The 23,681-nt window shown below is 35.3% G+C and overlaps 1 protein-coding gene across 3 annotated transcripts in view; it reads right to left on the bottom strand.

Moving 5' to 3' along the window:
* Nucleotides 1-23,681, bottom strand: part of TLK2 (tousled like kinase 2) — a 168,750-nt gene that overhangs the window by 104,929 nt on the left and 40,140 nt on the right. Inside the window, exons 3-7 of one of the 3 annotated variants that reach the window (XM_027872944.1) lie at nt 10,915-10,986; nt 9,371-9,440; nt 8,280-8,323; nt 7,512-7,607; nt 2,995-3,162 (exon numbers count right to left, since the gene is read on the bottom strand). In XM_027872944.1, coding sequence (XP_027728745.1) covers nt 2,995-3,162; nt 7,512-7,607; nt 8,280-8,323; nt 9,371-9,440; nt 10,915-10,986 — 450 coding nt within the window. The remainder of the gene's footprint in view (nt 1-2,994; nt 3,163-7,511; nt 7,608-8,279; nt 8,324-9,370; nt 9,441-10,914; nt 10,987-23,681) is intronic. The other 2 variants (XM_027872946.1, XM_027872945.1) reach the window with 2 other exon arrangements.

The raw sequence follows: 23,681 nt of genomic DNA, 5'->3' as shown, positions 1-23,681 counted from the left end.
TAGTGCATGTATAAACTGTATCAAACTGCCTACCATTTTCAGAAGAGGGGAGGTGATGGAGGGAGGGAGAAAAATTTGGAACTCAAAATCTTGTACAAATGAAAGCTAAAAAATTTTTTAACGTGTAACTAGGGAAAAAATAAAATTCTATTAAAAAAAGGAAAGTAGAAAATTGGGTATCTCTGATAAAGGCCTCATTTCTAAATATATAGAGAATTAAGTCAAATTGGTAAGAATACAAGTCATTCCCCAATTGATAAATGGTCAAAGGATATGAACAGGCAGTTCTCAGATGAAGAAATTAATGCCATCTACAGTCATATGAAAAAATGTTTTAAATCACTATTGATTAGAGAAATGCAAATCAAAACAACTCTGAGGTACCACATCACACCTATCAGATTGGCTAACATGACAAAACAAGAAAATGATAAATGTTGGAGAAGATGTGGGAAAATTGAAACACTGGTGGAGTTGTGAAATGAACCAACCATTTTGGAGAGCAATTTGGAACTATGCCCAAAGGGCTATAAAAATGTGCATACCCTTTGACCCAGCAACAGCACTTCTAGGGCTGTATCCCAGAGAGATCATACAAATGGGAAAAGGACCCACATGTACAAAAATATTTATAGCAGCTCTTTTTGTGGTGGCAAAGAATTGGAAATTGAGAAGATGGCCATCAACTGGGGAATGGCTGAACAAGTTGTGGTAATATGAATATAATGGAATACTATTGTGCTATAAGAAATGATGAGCAGGCAGACTTCAGAAAAACCTGGAAAGACTTGTATGGACTGATGCTGAATGAAGTGAGCAGAATCAGGAGAACGTTGTACACAGTAACAGCCACTTTGTGCAATGACTAATGTTGACAGACTTAGCCCTTCTCAGAAATACAAGGATCTAAGACATCTGCATAGGCCTCGTTATGGAAAATGCTACCCACATCCAAAGAAATAACTATGGAGTTTGAATGAAGATCAAAGTATACTATTTTTTTTTCTTCTGTTTTGTTTTGTTTCCTCTTTCTGATGGTTCCTCCTATTGGTTCTAATTCTTCCTTATAACATCACTAATGTGAAAATATGTTTAATAGGAATGTATATGTATAGCCTATATCAGATTGCAAGCCATCTTGGGGAGGAAGAGGAGGAGGGAAAGGAAGAAAAATTTAAAACTCAAGAGGTTATGGAAGTGATTGCTGATAAATCAAAATAAATTAATAAAAAAAAATAAAAAAAATAAATAAAAAATAAAAATAAAAAAAAGCACATGAGTTGCTAGAGGGCAAAGAGCAGAAATAAAAGAAGCAAGTTTTCTTCCTGATGACGGTTAATTTAGTTCAAAAATGAAATTAAGCGCCTACTCTGTAGAAATAACTGTGCTTGGTGCTAGAGTAAGACAAATATGAAATAGTCCCTGCCCCTTGCCATGGGTAAGAGTGGGGGGGAAAGGAGTGGGAGGTGGTGGGGAGGGGGTGTGCAGGTATCACAAGGGTAGAAAATACATGTGCGCAAATAAATGAAATTAAGGGACTTTCCTGCTGGGTAACCTTTTCGAGTGTTGAAACTTAGGAACAGATGGGATTATAAAACACCTCTGAACAAAGGCTTGTAGAATCAAAGATTCAGAACATAAAGGGTCCTTAGAAGTAATCTAGTCTAACCTCATTTAAGGCCCCAGTTAAGAGATTTTGCCCAAGGTCCAATAGGTGGCAGAGCCAAGATATGAATCCAAGTCCACTGATTTCAAACCCAGCACACCACACTGTATTTCTGACCTCCCTAAAGTCCTAGAGGGGGAAACAAACTCGGAATAAAATAGATTTCAGCTGTAGGGTAAAAGTAGAAGAATGGGCTGACTGCCCTGCCAAGAAGGTGAACATAAACGCCTGATATTGTGAAGAAAGACAGGGAAGAGAAGTAAAAGGGATGACAGTTCACCTGCAATAAGTATCAGTCATTTTTTTTTAAACAAATTTAATTTTTTTTTTCAATAGCATAAAGAAAAGACCATTTTGCCATAACCAATTCAGGTGGGATTAGACTAAAGGATATTGAAGATCTTTCAAATCCAAAAACCTAAGATTCTGTAAGATAGTGGCAAAATATATGTTTATTGTTTTAGATAACGAAAGTAACAACTTAGAAATATTTTAAATAATGGTCTGATTCTAAGAACACATATAAAGAAAAGCTATAGTCACTGGTCAAATCCTATTATAAATAAAGAAGTTCAATCAATAAATTAGAGCCTAAATGACTAAGGGAAAAGTTGTCTATTGGACAAACTGGAGTTTTGGTTTTTTTCCTCATTTGATCGTCACAACAACCCTATGAGGTAGATGATATTATTATCACCATTTTACAGATAAGGAAACTGAGACTGAGAGAGGTTAAATTAGTTGCTTAGGGTTACACAGCTAGTAAATGCCTGAAGCAGGATTTAAACCTAGATCTCCCTAACTCCCAAATCTAGCACTTGGGACTTTGTCACCTAGATGCCTAGCCAGTAACCTTTCTGTAATTGGTAAATGAAGTTCTAACTCATTTATCTGACAAATAGTACACATATAAACACTGATTCTTGGAGAAAAGTTTGTACTACATTGATTTGTTCTAGCAAATACCCTTGAAATAAATAGGCTGAGGTTTAGAACATTTTAAAAATATTAAAAATTATTCACTGTAATGGAATTGCTTCACTCTTGACTGATTCACTGTAGGAGGACCTCCTACCAAAAAAAAATAAAAGTTAATACATTCCCCTTCTCAGGAGGTACTAGGACTTAATTTGGAAGTATTTAAAGATCTGAAAGAAACAAATGCACAAGTGTTAACTAAAGGAAACAGTGGGAATGAATAATATTCCTTCAGAAAATAATAGAAATATATTTTAGTATATTTACATGTATAAATTATTATTATATTATATATAAATTTGTAGACTATAACTTGGAAGGACAGACATGAGCTCAGGTTTACTGCTCACCGAGACAAAAGTGAAGCAGAGGCCGGCTCCCCGCTGTGCCAGCTGCTCAGTGTCAAGCCGAGGTTTTGCCAGCATCACCGACATCAGGGTTGGCAGAGCCGAGTGTTCTTCCTGTGCCTCCTTTGCAGCACTGCCATCTAGACCATACAGCGGCTGCTCCACTCGCCGCTGGAACACACATTAAAGCAAAGATACCCCTTAGACATGAAGAACAACTCAGGTTCTGCCAAAACATGCATCGGTGTCAGGTCAAGAACACACAGCTATCCAAGGCAAATCCAAAAACACATGAACAAAAAACAAGGCACGTGATGACTCTGAAATCAATCGTTAAAAATATACCACGTTATTAATACTTATATTTAAACAGAGAAAACAGTTCAGTCAATCCCAATGGGACATCTCAGAGGCTATCTAGAGTCCCAGCCGCTGTTTCACAAGACAAGAAAACTGAGGCCCAGCGAGATTAAATAAGCTACTCAAAGTCACACCAATAATAAGTGACAAAGGCATGATTTGAACCAGATCCTCTAACAGACAGCTAACTATAGTGGATTGAGAGCCAGTCTCAAAACTGTATTTCAAGTCCAGCCTCTGACCCATGCTGGCTGTGTGACTCTGGGCAAGTCACTTCTCAGTCCTGGGGACAACTCTCTAAGACCTTAGAGTGCAGAGAAAGTGCTGACCTGCATGATTAATGAGACGATGTCAGATGTAATCCCTATTCCCCTATCCCTCTGACAGAGATAGTAAGTGTTAATTCAACTATACCATATTGTGTTTATGAATACAGCCCTCTGAATTCACTACATAATTTGAAAAATCTAAAGTTAATCACAAAATACTCTATATAGAGTAGTTACCTAAGAAACTTGTCCTAAGACTTTTAAGATTGAGCTTAATTGCTCTTCAGCTATTTCCACTTAATTCAGAAAAAAGAATGACAATACTATTAAATACACTAAGACGTCACCATAATTCTACTTGCTACAGAGCAGGATGCAATGAGGTGAGTTCACCTTAGATCCATTCAAATGGAATTTAGCCAGATTAAGTGAGTGTTGTAAAAGTAGACCCCAAGATGAGATCAATGTTACAGTTAGGCTCCAAAGTACTTTGTGATACCCATTAACTGTAACATTCGCACTTCTTGTCTTCAGTGGATCTCTGGCTCCAAAATGCTAAGTGAATTCTATGAAGAACTCGCATCAATTGCAGGTATCCTTTCTGTAGGAAAAAAATCCTGAAAATAATGTGGGGAAAATTGTCCAACACTGCTTCATTTTTAACCAATATTGGTTTGCATAACAAAGGATAGATGATTACTAAGACTGCTCAAGCAAGCATGTATTCATTTACAGTGTATCTAATAGTCTAAAGAAGTCTAAAGAAGAGGAATTCGTTTTTGAAGAGCCCTAGGGTCCCAAGATAAAAATGGTTTTTACATTTATAAGTAAAGTTTTGTTGTATTTAAAACTATATTTAAAACTTCTTCACTCTGGTGAGTTACAAAAAGCATGCCCTATCCAAATTTGGCCTGCTGGCCAAAGTTTGCCAAGCCCTGGTACAAGGTACTAATATGACACTTACTTCCTTGCCTTCAAGAAACTTGTTTTATAACAGCATTAGCAGCCATACTGTTTTTACACAAAGACCCAAATACTCATATTAAAAAAGAAAAGCTTTGAAGATATATATGGCTGAATTTTTTAAAATTTGCTTCATTATCCATATGGGCAAAGAGAGTTCTCTAATCTTTAAGTGCTATATAAAAAATAGGGAATCGAAGGTTTGGTTCCCTTTGGAGGCTTAATGTGCATTTAAAATTGTTACTACATTTGTTAGTACATGAATGAAGAGAACTGCCTTTCAGTCATTATTTATTGCAGAGCTGGCAGAAAACTCTGACATCATGTTCAATTGTCTTGAGGGAAGGATGAGTCTAATCTGACACAAGAGAGATGAACCTTCTTATCCACTGCACCCAACTTCTGAGCATGAGAAACTCGTTTTACTATAAAAAGTTTCACAAAGTTCCAAAGGATAGTACTTGTATTATCAGTATACATTGATCAATAAAATGCAAATTCATTTAGTCACACAGCAGCTATTATTATGCATTTCCTTAGTCACAATAAGAATTTACAAACATTTGAAAAATTCACATGTTGAAGTCATACCAGTCAACAGATAATGTTTGCTAATTTACAGTTTCTGAACGGATTTTGGGCCCACTGGGATCCATGACCTACAGGCTGGAAACCATTCGTTTCTACTAAGAAAGCCTACAGAATACATCTCTCCAAAACTTCTAATTCTGTAATCTCATTTAGCTTTCTTAACTCTAAAGAACTTTAAAATCTATGTTCAGGAACTTATAAAGAATTAAAGAGATAACAAAGAAACAGAGCTATCACTACTGAATTCAGCATATCAAAATATGTAGGCCTGAACCCAATGTTGATGTCAAGACCATTACAAAATAATGGCTAAATATTTTCATTTGCCTAAGTCTTTGTGGTTTAGCAAATATATACACCTCTATGGAGGTGAAATTTCTAATATACTTCTTGGTGCTTAAAAATACAACAGACATAAGAATACTCTGCAGTTTTTTATCTTTCTCCAAAAAAGTAAACGCATGCTACATCTGCTCTTACTAATCCTTAATACTTCCTAGTGAGAAAGACACGGGAAGGGAAAGAACTAAGGTTGTTTAGCCTAGAGCAGGGAAGGAGGAAAGGAAACACTACCATTTGTCTTTAAGTTTTTTGAAAGGTTGTTATGTTAAAAAGTATTGCATTTGTTCTGTGTATGAAGGGACACAATATTACTCAATTTACAAAATAAACTAAGGAAAAATAAGCAATTTCCTTAAGATCACCCAGTGCTGCCTACACCCCCCCCAAAAAAAATCAGCATCACAGGTGGAATTAGAACCCAAGTTTCTTGACTCTACTTAGTTCTTTGTCCTTTCAAGCTCCTATAGGGCCATGTGGCAGCTGCTGAGACTGCTAGCTTCTCCTTTACTTTGGCATAGTATTAATAAAAAGGAGTGTAAGTAAAATAAAGGTCAGCCTCCAAGGCAGGGACAATGGGATCTGAGATCCCAATAACTCTCTAACACTACAAAGTTAAAGAACAGTTTTCATTGGTATAGGGAATTTCCTCACTAAGAATTCCCTTACACCCACCCTCCCCTCCACCTCCCCTGCCCCAATCACAGATCTGAAACAACAGCAGCAACAACAAAATTAACAATTCAAAGGAATTAAGTATGATTAATCCAATTTCTCTCCAATATTAAAAAAAAAAAGTCACTTAGAAGATGCGAATAAGGACCAGAATCTCAAAACTAAACTTCTAAGGAAATAAGTATCAGTTGCTTATATAAAACTGTCATTGGACAAGAATTTATTAAGTACCTCCTATGTACCAAGTACTATGCTAGCCATTAGAGATAAAAAGACAAAAATAGTCCCTGCCCTTAAAAAGTTTACATTCTATTGATAAAAACAACACATAACACATGTAAGTAAATATAAAGTAAATATACGATGATTTCAGAAAGGAGTCTCAGCTGGTAGGGAATTCAGAAAAAGTCCCATTTAGGAGGGAGTACGTGAACTAAGCTTAGAAGGAAACTAGGGATTCTAAAATGCAGAGGTGAGAAAGAGAGCATTCCAGGCATAGTGGTCAACCTGTGCAAAGGTATGGAGACTTGAAATGTTATGTTGCAAACAATGAAAAACAGCTCAGTCAGCTTGGCTGGACCAGAGTGAATGGAGAGTAAAGTGTAACAAATCTAGAAAGAGAAGCTGGAATCATGTTGTTAAGAGCTTCTTGAAGATCAAACAGGAGAGTTTATATTGTATCCTAGAAATGATGGGGAGCCACTGGAGCCTTCTGAACAGGGAAGTGACACGGTCACCCCTGTGCTTTAGGACTATCATTTTGGCAACAGTATGGAAGATAGATTAGAAAGGGGAGAGCCCTGAGGCAGGGAAACCAATTAGTAGACTACTCCAGTAGCCTAGACAAGAAGTAATGAAGTCTTGAACTAGGGTGGTGGACATGTGACTAGAGAAAAAGGGATAGATTAAAGACATGTTGTAAAGTCAGAATTGACAAGACTTAGCAAGTGATTAAGCTGATAAATTATCATAGCCCTGAATATGTCAAGGACAATTAAGCTATCTCATGTTGATTAAAGCCAGAAAATATACTATAAACACCAAAGCTATTCAAGGATACTAATTTTTACTATTTGGATTAATAATCATTTCTGTGATGGAGCTTATTGTTGCTGCATTCACAATCAATTTATAAAATGTTTGCCCTCCAACCCCTCACACCAGCCCATTATATATGAAAACTGGATTCACCAAATACAACTAAGTCTCATGGTTCCTTCCCCCTTCCCCCTCCTTAGTTTCCATCCATAATTCATCCAAGGGAAAGTTTGCTTGAATCTTTCCTTGGCTTTTTTTTTAATCCTTTAACAGGTAAATACTTACTGGTAAGGGATTAGATAAGGAATGTTGTGGTGAGGATCGTGCAACAGGTGGAACACTTCTACCAGGGCTGGTCCCTGGTCCGGTTCCCCCAGCAAACTGGTCAGAGAAAAATGGGATATAAATAATTCACAACAATGCTATATTTCAGATAGGGAAAGCAGGAAAGATCAAAGCCACAAAATAAACCCCAGCTTTTGACAGTTCACTGAAGAGTCTTTCCCCCCCAAAAAAACCCTATCCTCTTAACCCAGGCAATCAGTTTCTTCCCAGAGAGAAAATGCTATGTTGTGAAAAAATTGAAAAATAACAATACAACACATTTTCCTACGGAGCTTCAATATGCGCTAAAGCAAACAGATAAAATGATTAAGAAGCTGAAGGTAAAAATGATTTTAAATAAATATCAGCTTCACTAACTACTAATTGCTACAAACTCACTATGTACTCAGCTGACTTATAAATACATTGATAATCACACCCAAATATAGTCCTTTACAAAAAACCTATTGACAGAAGTCTGCTAAAACCTCATTTGAGTTCTAACATGTGCTGGACAACCATACTGAATATACAGGTTTGAATTCTTGGTGGACAGTAATTTCTGCAGTGATATGTGTAGTTCTGCCAAACTCTCAAACTCCTTAGTTCAACAACTAGAAATGCTGATTCTGGGAAAGGAACTAAGTGTTTTCTATACAATTAGATCATAAAACTCAGAGGAATTTGGGTAAGAAATTTTTCCCAGGAATTTTTCAACAAGTTACTTACCTCAAAGTAATCACTAATTTTATGTCCCCGAGGAGTGCCTTTCCCTGAAAATTAAATCAAAATATGTCAATTTTTAAAAAATGGTAATTACCATCATGAAGAAATTGTTCTTATGCACTGAAGAGCTTCTGTATATATTGCTACTGTCCCAAAAGTTTAAATTTTTCCCTAATGTTACCATAGCTACAATGGCCAACTGAATCAACTACTAATTCATAATAAAACAGAATGAAAATTTTTCTCTATTTAGGAAGACAGGCTGAATAAAGAAAAGGAAGAAATTCTGATAGTCTGCTTTCCTCTGGGCCTTAGACAATTAAAGGTTTCTATTTTTAATTACATATTCAACTCTACCTCACCTATAATCATTTCCCTTCTTACAAGTAGGTACTATTCAAGAGAGAATAATTCAAAACAAACTTATTAGAATTATCCGATGTGTTTTCTAGGTTTTATCGAAGAATTGATATATCCTTATATTTACAGATTATCTGTTCCTCTAAGATTCACAATGAATCAGATTCTGGTAAAAACTACAACAAGACTACTATAGCCATCATTTCTTAAAACTGTAAAAGGCAAGCAATAAAACCATTTTATTATTTCATCAGTTGCTGAAAGACATTTGCCATTATAACTATCTTCCTAAAGGGTTATTCAAATAGGCTCCAATATTCAACCAATGATTGTCATAGAAGAATAGTAGCTAGAAAGGCTCCCAGCATCTTGATGAATTTTCAGAGGCCTATTATAAATAAGTCACTAAGTGTAATAAAACAGTCATTTAACACTCCAACAAGTCTTCTTTTCTACATAATGCATGTTCAATCTAAGGGAAAAACTTGTAGTAAAAGGCCAATGTTTCCTTACAATGGGGAAAACAAGCATCCCTGAAGAACAACACTGTTTTGTCAGGTGTATATCAAATAGCAAGTTGATAATAAGCGGCCTGATGTTCCCTTGAGGTGCACAATAGGCCTCCTTGGTTAGGAATCTCTGTATACAAACCAATTACCCACAGTGAGAAAATCCTGTGTAGGTACAAAAGAAAACTGGTTATGATTATATTAGGAGTAGAGTGTTATTATTACCTTGGCTAGTTTCATATGGTTCTGCTTTCCTTTTCCGGTTCCGCTGGTCATTTTGTTTTTTCTCAGGGGTCTGTATTATACCAAATGTGACAATTAGCATTTTGGTACTTATGCACATGAAAAGGACAGAGAAAAATACCAAATTCATAAGGAGATACAATTCCCTACTGGCATGGTCAAACCCTAAATGAGTTTTAGTTTCCTGTTCTAAGAGAAAAAGCTTAATATAGAAAAGTTAAGTAGCCTCTACCTTACTATTCCTACTTTAAAAGTCACAGTAACATGAAGGTATATTTTTTTCCCCCACAAAAAGAAATAATTATTTCTCAAACATTTAGTGTTCATCATGTTTCAGGAAGCTAACAAAGAGAATCTTCTAATCCTTCTAAATCAAAGAAACTATAATTCAAATTTATGAGAAAAAAAGTTCTTCCAAAAGCTTCTACAAGTACATAAGAGAAAAGGAATCTGAAATAGTCCTAATAATAGAACCTAAAGCTACCTATGTGTTTGGGAGCCTAAACATCTTTCAATACCATTTATAAAATCAAATGATAAGCATCTTATTTACTCCTTTTAGCAATTCCTTGCATTTCACAGATAAAGAACACAAAGAAATACATTCACAATATTAGTGTTTGTTAGTTTGTTTTTTAAAGTAGTCTCTCTACCAAAAGAACTTCTTAGAGGCAGCTATACTGCTAAGTCTGTAGCTGGGAAGACCTAGGATGAGATCTGGTTTCTATTTCAGTATTAGTAAGTATTTAGTAATAGCAAGTATTTCTCACTAGCAATGTCACACTGGGCCAGTTACAAACTGTGTTTGCCTCATTTTTTTCAACTGTAAAATTAGGATAATAATACCAACTACCTCTCACAAGGTTACTGCGAAGATCAAATAACATAATATTTGTTTCTGTTTTTTTAAGGGGGGAGGGGACAAGCAAATAAACAAAAAATAATTTCTCTAAACTATTAGTTTTTTCTCCAAACTGAGATTTAAGAAATCACCAGATATCATCTGTTTTTAAAGCTTCTTAAGAAACCTACACTTTATTAAGAAATGAATGGGTCTGGATAATCAACGAACTGGTTCAAAATTCTTAGATTTGATAAAAATTCAAAGTTTACTCCTACAGATCTGGAGTCATCTTTCTGCCAAGTCATCTGCTCGATAAGAAACCTGACTTCAAAAATCTTTAGTAACAACTAAAATGTACCTTCAAATTGTCATTAGAAAAAAAAAATCAGGCAAGCTATACATATCCATAAAGACCTATCCAAGTCATGATTACACTCACTGGTACTACTCAAAGTGTCAAACTTCAAGGGGGTCTAAGTTAAGTCTGTTGTAACTACTAATTCCTGAAGAGCAATGAATACTGCAACTATACAAATACCAGAAAAAAACACACACACACACACACACACACACACACACACATATATATATATATATATATATATATAGTAACAGTGTTAAACACTCAGGTAACTTTTAATCCCATCTCACCCATGATGGTTTTAGGATGTTATCTTCTTACCTCTAATTCTTTGTCACTCAAGGACCCCACACTGCATAAACTCTGATTGGAAGACTCACTATTAAGTGGACCCTAGAAAGAAAAAGAAATGGAATAAAAACTGCAATTTAAAATGACACAGAAAAACTTTCTTATTTTGGCAACTCAATCAAGTCAAACAAGTCTATTTTAAAGCCTTCTCAACTATGAGAATAATTCATTGACTAAGAAGCATCTAAATTTCCCATCATATTAATCACTTTAAAGAAAAAAATACTTTTTAATAGAATAGAATGTTTTTCTTTCTCCAAATAATTCCCAGTGTAACAGTTATATTCATCTTCATAACAATGCTTTGAAGAAGTGCGCTTGGGAGAAACTTCTTACAGGTTGAGGAAAATGAACATAGCAGACATTTTTAGACCCTGCAAATGTGTTCATATGTTTTTCTTGACCATACTTATTTGGTACAAGGAAGTGATAGTGTTAGAAGTAGAAGACCCAGTAAAGTGGGTAAAAATAGCGATGTAAAGAAAGTATCAATGAAACTATTTAAAAAAAAAAACAGATTAGAGCAAAAGGCGCAGCGAGGTAAATGCAAAAGAAGGGCACTTTTGTTACTGTCCTGTTAAATAAATACTCTTTTGGAAAAATAAACTGTGCATAAAGAAGGTCACGGTTTCATATACAACCTTCTTTTCTGTTCATCATATATTCAAATGTTTATGTTTGTTAAATTCATAATAAAAAGAGGAAAGAAAAAAAAGTAATAAAAGACAATGAGTTCAATAGGCTGAGAAAGTACTGGGGGCTTTTCCACATTCAACGCATGGGGCCAGTAAGTATTCTGGGCCAGTAAGTATTCTGGCCCACTAGGTGAAATGCTTTTTTCAATAATGTCAACTTATAGAGAAAATAAAAACTTCCAAAAAGCCATCCATTATAATACTTACTAAAAAAGAAAAGGAAAAATAATGAAGTTCCCTAGGGGTGAATGAGATTCAATTCATTCAAGAAAATCTTACTAATTCCGACACTTCAATTTGAACCCATCTTCAAAAACAGATAATACACTTAAATTTGTCACCTAAAATATATGTGTTTCTTTGACATTATTCTTCAAGTACTACATTAAAATGCTTAGTTATCCCAACCTGACAGAAAGTTTCTATTTGACTCACTTTCCCAAACTCCAGGGGCTATTATGAAATGCAGTATCAGCACAGATGATACCAGAAAGAAGGAATGAGACATTCCCCCCCCCCATATTAATTTCAGTGGCTCACAGTAACAAAAGGCTTGTTCGAAACCTGAGATTCCATTGACTAAAAATATAAGGGAAGAAGACAATGATTTTTTAACAGCAACAACAACAATAAAATGACAACTACTTTCTTGAAGAACAATCCTGCCATTCACAAAAATTAGTTTAAAACTAAGCAACTCACCTTGAAAGTTTAAAATCAAGATCTTGTAAAGAGTGGCTCAAAGATATTATTCACCAAAGAATTTTGCTAGCTTTCAATTACATTTAAAGTTATTATCATTATTAGTATTTAGCCTGTTTAACTGATATACGTCTCCTCTGAAACACTTTATTTTGTTGTTTCTTAAGGAACAGTAATAGTCCATTACATTCATATAGTCATGATTTGTTTAGCCAGGTTAATAGGAGGACATTCCCTTAGTTTCCAATTTTTGGCTACCATTAAAAGAGTTTTATCAACATTGCTCAATGAAGAATTTATTTTCCTCCTTTTTGACCTCTCTGGGGTATAGGCCTAATAGTAGGAAAGATGAGTCAATGGGTACTCACTTTTATTTTCAAAAAAAGATGAGAGTAGGATGATGCAGTAGACATAAAGGCCTGAACCACCCTATCATTTTTATTAGCAAGGATAATTAAGCATGCAACCAGAACGAAGAGGATTATCCCTTAGCAGAGGACTTCAAGCAGAAGCGAAATGATCATTTTTCATGAATTTTACAGTGGGAATTCCTTTTGGGTATGGGTTGGAATAGATAGATGGCTGTTTAAGCAACAATGTAAAAGATAAATAACTTCAAAAAAACTTAAGATCTGATCTTAATGACCAAATATGATGCCATAATACTGAGGATGATCTATGCTACCCAAACTCCTGACAAAGAGGTGACAGAAAGAAGTAGAATGAGACATACATTTATGGACATGGCCAGCACGGGAACTGTATTGCTTAAGTACACATATTTATTACAAGTGCTTTTTGTTTCTTTCAAATGAGCACTTCAAAAAGTGCTCAGTAGTTGAAAAATAAAACGAAACAAATAAAAATTCAATGATTAACACAAAAAAGAAACAGTTGAGTTTCATTCCGCTTATAATTTATTGTAGTTTTTTTTTTGAGGATTAAATTGTGACAAGTGAACCAATACCCTCCCCAGTCAAATTTCCTAAATGTCACAACTTGAATATCATATTTAGTTATGTTTCCTCAGAGTTGTCAAAACGAAATAAAGTAAAAAGACTTTTGTAGCCTGCAACTTTGCTGAAGGTATTATTGACCGTCTCAGTTTATTTGCTTAATCCCTAGTATTTTCTAAGTAAACTATTAAAAACATTTTTTTAATGTAATAACAAAATAGTAGAAAAAGAATAGGCAATAAGAAAGAGAAATCTTATTTCAAATAACTGCAAAATGCATAAACTATTTGGGAGTCAATTTACCAAAGCTTATTAAATATTTGCCTAAATCCAATTACAAATTGTTCCTAAAAGAAATAAAAAATTTAAATAGGTAGAGAAATAGCACTCGTGGCTAGGCCAGGCCAACATCGTAATAATAACAATACCTCAAAAATGAATTTATACTTTTAACACTATATCAATCAAAATAACAAAGGAACACTTCATAGAACTCATTAACATAATAACAATTCATCTGAAGGAAGAAAAGATCCAGATTGTCAAGGAAAATAACGAAAAAGGGTAAATCACGAGCTCCTTAAGGGCAGCTGCTGTCCTTTGCCTTCCTTTGTATAACCATCACTTAGCAGTGCCTGGCACATAGTAGGTGCAAAGTAAATGTTTACTGACTGACTGGAAAAAAGAGGAAAATACTATTTCCAGCCCTCAAACCATATGACAGCAGTATTCCTTTGGTATTGGTTAAGAAATACAGATATATATCAATTAAACAGGCTAAACAGAGTAGAATCAAAAATAACAATTCAATTATCCATTGTCAGACAAACCTCAAAACAAATAATTTGTTAGCAGAAGACATAAATTGCTTAAGATCTCTAAAAAACTGCAGGAAAAACGAAAGCATTTTAGCAGAAATCAGGCTGAGACCAATTACTTAGCCATATTTCATGATGGATACACTATCTGGATATTACAAATTGCATACCAATGAAAAATTAGAAGAGAAGCAGATCATATATACCTTGCAAATCTATGGTCAGATGTATTTCTTAATAAAACAAGAGATAGAGGCAATTACAAGATAAAATAGTTCTGATTTTGTGAAATAAATCTGCAGAAACAAAATTAAGACATCTAGGATAAAAAGGAAAGTGGTAGAATGAGGGGAAAAAACACCTTTAATTTCTCAGATAAGAGCTGAATATCCAAGACATATAGACAACAGAAATATATAATACTAAAAGTCATACCTCAAAAGAAAAGTGGCTAAGGATAAAGAAACAGTTCTCAAAAGAAGAAATGCAAACTAGTGAAAGTTTGCCATGTGAAAATGTTCCTAATTACCAGTGAAAATAATACAAATCAAAAAATCCTAAGGTTTCAACCTATTACTAAGCAAATTGGTTACTAGTGAGAATAATACAAATCAAAACAATACTGAGGTTTCAACCTATGCCTAACAAATTAGTAAAAATGAAAAAAGATAGGAATAGTAAACGTTGGAATAAGTATGGAAAGATAAGCACGTGGATGTATTGTTAGTGGAGGTGTAAATTAGTGCAACCATTTTGGAAAAAAAATTGGAATTATGCAGATAAATGTCCATATTCTTTGACCCAGAAATTCCACTACTAGGCATATATCCCCAAATGGTCATAGATTTAAAAAAAAAAAAGCCCTACATAATATTTACAGCAGCACTTTTTATGGTAACAAAGAACCAAAAACGAAATACCTCCCAATCCAAGGGGAAATGGGTAAATAAATTGAATATAACAGACTATTACTCTGCATAAGAAAACAGTGAAAATGCCAAATACAGAGAAACATGGACTCACATAAACAGTGAAGCAGAGACAGTAAAAAATATACACAATGACTATAATAACATGAACAGAAAGAGCAACAACAACCAAAAACAATTTTTAAAATCACAAAGAATAAGCATGGCCTAAAATAAGAGACACAAGAAGCCTGCTTCCCCTACTCCTTTGCAGAGGTGAGGAGAACCACAGGTGTAGATATGTGGCTTTGCTGATTTATATTCACTTCTTCCTCTTATTTTTTCCATTAAAAAAAAATTCTTTGTTATAGCTCCCTAGAATGAAAAGGGGAGACAGGGTGAAATTTAAATTTAGCCTAAATTTATCAATAAAACTCATTTTTTAAAAATACTAAGATCCAAACTTATAAGAACTAGAGAATTTCCACAACAAATAAATAAATGGTCAGACCTGAATAGGCAGTTTTCAAAGGAAAAAACCCAAGCTATCAAAAAGCCATATTAAAAAATACATAGACTAACATAAATTAAAGTTAACTGAGAGTCCATCTTCAATCCATTACATCAACAAAAATTACAAAAAATGAAAATGATAAATATTGAGAGAAGCTGAAAGAAAACAAGTAGGTTAATGTAGTGTTGAGATAGCCCTCAATTGGGGCACACTTTAACAAACTATTATTATGAATGTAACAGAATGCTCGAGTGCCATATGAAATGATCAAAAGCAAGGTTTCAAAGAAATCTAAAAAAGATTTACATAAATTGATGCAAAGAAGTGAACAGAATTTATACAACCCAACACTGTAAAGAAAAATAACTAAACTTTTGAATGTCCAACCACTATTCTTGAGGAACAATGCTAAAACATGCTATTCACCTCCTGAAAGGCAAGTGATGGACTCAGGGTGCAAAACAAGACATATTTTTGGACAGAGTGAACGTAGGGGGTTGCTTTGCTCAACTGTGCAAATTGTTGTTGAGAGTTTTGTTTTTCTTTTTTTCCCAGAGATGAGGGAGGAAAGGTGAGGAGGCAAAGTACATTTTTATTAACTGAAAAAATATTTAACTTTACTAATTCTAAATGGAAGAGTTTATGAATCTTAGGGGTATGAACCATTTTGGTGCCCCCATCACCTGAGAAAGGCCTAAAACCTGGATTGGCCAATCAGGAGAAAGACATTTTTGGACCACTCTGAGTTTAACCTACTATAATGCTTTGTATGCTCTAACTGACATGCTTTGCTTTGCTCTCTTAGTGAACCCAAAATGCCCCTTCCTGTGTCACAACTACAAGGCCAGATGAAGCTGACCAGGAGCATTCTTCTGTTTATGACTACCAAGGACAAGGTGCCTTAAACCGGATGCTATCTTGACTCTTCCTATGTTATATTATGTCATGTTAATGATAAAAGAAACACAGACATCCTGGATTTATAATTTCAATTGACACCTTGACATTCTCTTATCTTATTGTATTTACAACCTATTCTATTGAGAAATTCCTTTCTCGTATTATGGTTAACACATATGGAAGACCATAATTTTGGCTGACAGCCATTCTGAGTTGGGATTGCTCTAAGTGTATAAAGAGTCTCCTTCAGCTTGTTTATCTGAGTTCAGAATTATTTTCTGACTCCATCATGCATGATTCTCTGGCTTAATGAGAACAAATAAGCACATTATAGCACATGTAGAGCCTGATCCTGTTTGTTCTCTGTTCAAACCTTTGGTAAGGTGAACCCCATTCCACTTGTTCTTGAACAAACCTTCGGTAAGGGGGAAGCCCATTGTGGTTGTTCTTTGGACAAACCTTCAGTTAAGGGGGAAACTGATTCTGTTTGTTTCTTTGGACCAAACCATTGGCAAATGGTTGACAGGGGTAAATAAGGAATAATTGGAATTTATTAAGGGAGAGAAGGCATGAGCAGACCTGTGCTTCAGAGGGATAAAATTATTTTGGAAGCTCCATAAAGACTAGAATGAGTAAAAACTTGAAGCAGGAAGTTCAATTAGAAGACTTATTGAAATAGTCTAAGTCGGGGTGGAGAACTTGTGACTTCGAAGCCACGTGTGGCCCTCTAGGTCCTCAAGTGCAGCCTTTTGACTGAATCCAAACTTCACAGAACAAATCCCCTCAATAAAAGGATCTATTCTGTAAAACATGGACTCAGTCAAAAAGCCACACCCAAGGATCTAGAAGGCCACGTGTGGCCTTGAAGCCACAGGTTCCCCACCCCTGGTCTAAGTAATAGTTGATGAGGGCCTGAATTAGTGGTGGCTGTGTGACTGAAGAGAAGGATACATAAGCGAGAGATGTTATACAGAAAGATATTACATAATTTAACAAATAATTGGCTATGTGGGGTAAGTGGAAAAAAGGTGTAGAAAATTACACAAAAAATCATGGAGCCTTCAACAGTTAAGTCAACAAATTATTAAGCACCTATGTACTGGCACTATACTAAGCCAAAAGCTATTAATTGTGGAATATAACAAAACAAAAAAATCTCAAAAACCTGGTCCCTGCCTTCAAGGAGCTTACAATCAAACAGGGGAGACAACACCCAAATAATAATATTCTAGTTAATGCTAGGTATCCTCCCAGGCCTCTTCCTGAGCGCTCTTCTCTTCCCTCTATATTGTTTGGCTAAGTGAAGTCATCGGCTCCCATGGATTTGATTATCACCTCTCTGCAAATGATTCTCAACTCTATTAATCAAGCTCTAACCTATCTTCTGATCTCTAGTATCATATCTCCAAATACCTGCTGGACATCCTGAACTGGATATCTAATAAGCATTTTAAACTCAACAGGTTCAAAATCGAACTCATTATCTTTATTCCCAAATCCCCGCCACCCCCTTCAAATCTCCCTATTACTACTGAGGATATCATCATCATCCTTCCAGTCACCCAGGCTTGAAACCTAGGTGTTACACTGCCCCATATCCAATCTGTTGCCAAGTCCTAGTGATAAGATGTATGATGACATAATATACATGATGTCATATGATTCTGATATGATACAGTGATAAACAAGCAGGAATACGAATGGATAATTACTGATGTACTTTTTTGGGTTAATTTTGCTCATGTTTATTTTCAGCTCAAAACTGTCTCCCTTCCTCAAGCCTCTACCCCTCCCATTGAGAGGTAAGAAATAAAATACTCTACGCATATGAAGTCATGCAAAACATATTTTCATATGAAACACGTGGGAAAAAAAACAATAAAAATAAAGTGGAAAAAAATGCTTCAATCTGCACTCAAGAGTTGATCAATTCTCTCTCTGGAGGTAGATAGTATTTTTCATGATGAGTTTTTGGAATCATCTTGGATCACAGTACTGATCAAAGTAGCTAAGTCTTTTACAATTGATTACCATTACAATACTGATGTTACAGTGAAAGCTTCTCTTGATTCTGCTCACTTCATTTCTCATTAACCTCGAAGTCTTCTATATGCAGTTTTGTTGAGTAAGTTATTCTTGGTTGTAAACTTATCCTTTGCTTTCTGTAATACCATATTCCAAGCTCTCTGCTCTCTATCATTGTGGTGACTGCTAAATCTTGTGTGATCTTGACTGTGGCTCCCTGGTAATTTAATTTTTAGTTCTGTTTGCTTGCAATATTTTTTCATTGATCTTAAAGTTATGCTGTTCCTGGGAATTTCATTTTGGCTTTTTTTTTCAGAGAGTAACTAGCAGATTCTTTCTAACGATCTGATTCAAAGAGATCTAGGCACTTTTTTTTTGTTAAAGATTTCTTGAAATAAAATGTCTAGGCACTTTTTTGTTCTGGGCTTTCAGGAAGTACCACAATTCTTAAATTTTCTTTTATCAACCTATTTCCCAGGTCAATTGTTTTTGCTATGAAATATCTTACATTTTCATCCACTTTTTTTCAGTCTTTTTAACTTTGTTTTAATAATTCTTGTTTTCTCTGGAAATCATTAACTTCTATTTGGTCCACTCTAATTTTCAAAGAATTTATTATTTGGCCAAGATTTTAAATCTCTTGTGCCAAGCTACTAATTCTCTTTCCAATTCTTTCTTCTACAATTCTCACTGCTATTCCAATTTTCTCCTCTAACACTGTGATTTCATTTGTAAAAGAAAAACTCTTTTTTTTAAAACCTATGCTTCATCTCTTCCAGAATTCTAGCTGAATTTGTACCCAAGCTATGCTCTTCGTTAAGGATTTGCTTGGAAGATGGTGAAGCTGAGAAAGCACTATGGCTGACATTCCCCTCCAAACAACTTTAAAATAACACCTCAAATAGAATTCTGGAGTGACAGAGCCACCAAAAGGTGAAAATAAGACATTTCCCCAGCCCAAGACAACTTAGGAGAGTCAGAAGGAGAGGTCTATGACACTGAGGTGGGGACTGGCTCAGAGAGTAAGTGGCAGCAACACCAGATATGAGTTTTGGAGGTGGCAACAGCAACAGCAGGAGCTTCAGGAGCTCTCAAATTAGTGACAGTAAGGGGATCAAGCAACTGGTCACAAAGACACTACAAAGGACCCCTGTGCTAGCACTGGGAACAGGACAGGGCACTATAGGCAATTCCAGGTAATTCCACCCACTTCCAGGTCACAATTTCAGGGTAGAAAGAAGTGTTTGCAGTCAGAGACCCTAAAGAGCAATATTGCCTGTTGTCACAAGGGAGCAGCAGCCATGAGAAGCTATATAGATTGTGGTCAAAAGGGAGGAGGGGCCCTGAGGAGAAGGCCTCTCTTGGAGTTGCCAAAAGAGCTGCAATCACACCTCTCCCCTGATTATACCACCTTAGAAGCATTGAAAGCTTCAAAACCCTGAGAACTAGCTCTGGAAAAAAAGCACTTCAAGAAAGCATGAAGCTTGGAACAGTCCCACTCCCCCAACCCTGATCCTAGGAACAGAGATCGCAACTTTAACAGAAAGTTCAAAGTCAAGAAATAGGCTAGAAAAATGAGCAAACAACAACAAAAAGAATCTGACCATAAAAAGTTACTATGGTGACAGGTTAGAGTAAGACAAACTCAAAATGTTGAAACAGCTACAAGTGAAGACTGAAAAAAAAGGGGAGGGGAGCCCAAATGGAATTCCTGGAAGAGCTAAAAAAATGATAAAAAAAAAAACCAAATAAAAGCAGCAGAGAAAAAGCTAGTAAAAGAAATGAGAAGGAATGGCTAAACAAACTGAGGTATTATGATTGTGATGGAATATTACTGTGTTATAAGAAATGACAAACAGGATGATTTCAGAAAAACCTGGAAAGACGTATATGAACTGATGGAAAATGAAGTTAACAGAACCAAGAGAACATTTGTACACTGTAACAGCAATATCATAGGATGAAAAACTGTGAATGACTTCCCTATTCTCAGCAATACAATGATCCAAGACAATCCCATAGGACTCCAGGCAGGCAGAAACATCACTGATAAAAATAACTCCTTAAAAAACACAATTAGCGGCAGCTAGGTGGTGCAGTGGATATGGTACTGGCCTCAGAATCAGGAGGACCTAAGCTCAAATTCGCCCTCAGACACTTGACACTTCCTGGCTGTGTAACCCTTGGGCAAGTTACTTGACCCCAACTGCTCACCAAAAAGCAAAAAGAAACAAAAAGAGAACAAAACAAAACAAAACGAGAAAAAAAAACCCCAACACAAATGCTCATTTAAAAAAATAATTCCTTAAAAATTAGAAATGCGCAACTACAATCTAACGATTCCATGAGACAACAAAGAAACAATAAACCAAAGTCAAAAGAACTAAAACTTACAAAGAAAATGTGAAATATCTCATCAGAAAAACAACTGACAGAAAACAAGAACGGAGGAAAGATAATTTAAAAATCACTGGACTACTGAAAGCCATAATCAAAGAACCTAGACAACATATTTGAAGAAATTATCAAGGAAAACTCCCCTGATATCCTAGAACAGAGGGTAAAATAGAAATTGAAACAATCTACAGATTACCACCTGAAAGAGATCTCAAAATAAAATTTCCCAGAAACAAAGCCAAATCCCGGAGTTCCGAGGACAAAGAAAATATACTTAAAGCAGTCAAAAAGAAACCATTCAGGGGCAGCTAGGTGGCGCAGTGGATAGAGCTCTGGACTTGGAGTCAGGAGGACCTGAGCTCAAATCCAGCCTCAAACACTTGACATTTACTAGCTGTGTGACCCTGGGCAAGTCACTTAACCACAGTTACCTCACCAAAAAGCAAAAAAAAAAAAAAAAAGAAACCATTCAAATACCATGAAGCCACAGTCAAGATCATCTGGCAAGTAGATGGCACAATGGATAGAGTGCCAGGCTTAGAGTCAGGAAAACTTAGCTTCCTAAATTCAAATCTGGCCTCAGACATTTACTAGTTGTGTGACCTTGGGCAAGTGACAATCCTGTTTGCCTCAGTTTCCTCATTCGTGAAATGAGCTGGAGAAGGAAATGGCAAACCACTCCAGTATCTTTGCCAAGAAGACCCCAAACAGGGGGCACAAAGAGTTGGACATGAAAGAAAAACAACTAAACAACAACAAAAACAGTCAAGATTACATGAGATTTAGTGGCTTCTACCTTAAAGAAGCAGAGGGCTTGGAATATGATATCCTGGAAGGCAAAGGAGTAAGGATTACAACCAAGAATAACCTACCCAGGAAACATGAGTATGATCCTTAAACATTTAATGAAATAGAGGACTTTCAAGCATTCCTAATGAAAAAATCAAAGATAAATAGAGAATCTAACTGTTAAACACAAGACTCAAGAGAAGCATAAAGAAGGTAAACATGAACAAGAAATCTTAACAGATTCAGTAAGATTAAGCTATTTATGTTCCTATATAGGAAGATGATACATGTAACTCCTAAGAACTTTATCATTATAAGGGTAATTAGAAGGATTCTACAGACAAAAGTCACAGGGGTAATTCAATTATTATGGGATGATCTCAAAAGAAAAAATGAATGGAAAAGAAAGAGCTTTTATAGTAGAGAGGAAAACAGTCTGGAAGGGAATGAGCAATGCTGTAACTTTGCTCTCATGAATTGGTTCAAGAAGGGAAGAATCTACGTGTGTATGTCTGTTCATCTGTGCATACCCATACACATATTTTCTCTCATGTATCACACACACACACACACACACACATATACACGTATATACACATACATACAAATATAAAGAGAGAATATATAAACACATACACATGCATCTGTGTGTGTGTTTATGTGTGTGATTGTGGAAGAGAATAAGAGAAGGGGTGGTTGACAAAAAGGAGGGCAGATTAAGGGAGGCAGTGGTTGGAAGCAAAACAAACTTTTGAGGGGTAACAGGATAAAAAGAAAGAAGGATAAATAGAAGAAAATAGGATGGAGGAAAATGCACAGTTAGTAATCATAACTGTGAATGTGAATGAGATGAATTCACCCATGAAATCAACATAGATAACAAAATGGATTAGAAGCCAGAATCCAACACTATGCTGTTAACAAGAAACACACTTGAAACAGAGACACACAGAACTAAATTAAAGGGCTAGAATAGAATCTATTATGATTCAGCTGAAGTAAAAAAAAGCAGGGGTGACAATCATGATCTCAGACAAAGCAAAGGCAAAAATAGATCTAATTAAAAGAGATAAGCAGGGAAACTACATTATGCTGTCTATACCATAGACAATGAAATAATATCAATACTAAACATTTATGCACCAAATGATACAACATCCAAATTCTTAAAGGAAAAGTTCAATGAGTTATAGGAGGCAACAGAGAGTAAAACAATACTAATGGGAGACCTCAATTTTCCCCTCCCAGAAGTAGATAAATTTAATCAAAAAATAAACAAGAAAGTAGTTAAAGAAGATAAATAGAATTTTAGAAAAGATATAGTAGACCACTAGAGAAAAAAAAATTGTTTTTTCTCAGCTGTACCATGGTACCTGCACAAAAACTGACCATGTTTTAGGGCATAAAACCAGCTCATTTTTACAGATGAGGAAATTGAGGTAACAGGGTGAAGTGACTTGCCCAGGGTCACACAATTAGTAAATGTCTGAGGCCACATTTGAACTCAGGTCTTCCTGACACTAGGCCCAGTACTCTATCCTCTACACCACATAGCTGCCCTTGTAGAAGCATAAATTAAAAATTAACTGGAAACTATCTAATCCTAAAGAATGAGTGGGTCAGAGAACAAACTAGAGAAACAATCAATAATTTCTTAAAGAGAATTACAACAATGAGAAAACATTCCAAAACTTGTTGGATGCAGTGAAAGTGGTAGTTAGGGGAAAATTTATATCTCTAAATTCATACATCAACAGAAGAAAAAGCAGATCCATGAAGTAGGCATGCAATTTCTACAAAGTAGAAAAAGAACAAATTAAAAATTCCCAGTTAAACACCAAAATGAAAATTCTAAAAATCCAAAGAGAGAAATAAAATTGAAAGTTAAAAAAACCCATTATATAAAATAAACTATATAACCATTGTATAAAATGAAACTAGAGCTAGTTTTATGAAAAAAAAATTAATAAATAGATAATTTGATTTCAAACAAGAAGGAAGAAAATCAAATTTCTAGTATCAAAAATGAAAAG

This window comes from Vombatus ursinus, unplaced genomic scaffold, assembly GCF_900497805.2.
Source record: "Vombatus ursinus unplaced genomic scaffold, bare-nosed wombat genome assembly UNPS02014801.1, whole genome shotgun sequence".
Classification (NCBI taxonomy): domain Eukaryota; kingdom Metazoa; phylum Chordata; class Mammalia; order Diprotodontia; family Vombatidae; genus Vombatus; species Vombatus ursinus.
The sequence above is the reverse complement of the archived record's forward strand: the minus strand, read 5'-3'. Positions and strand labels throughout refer to the sequence as shown.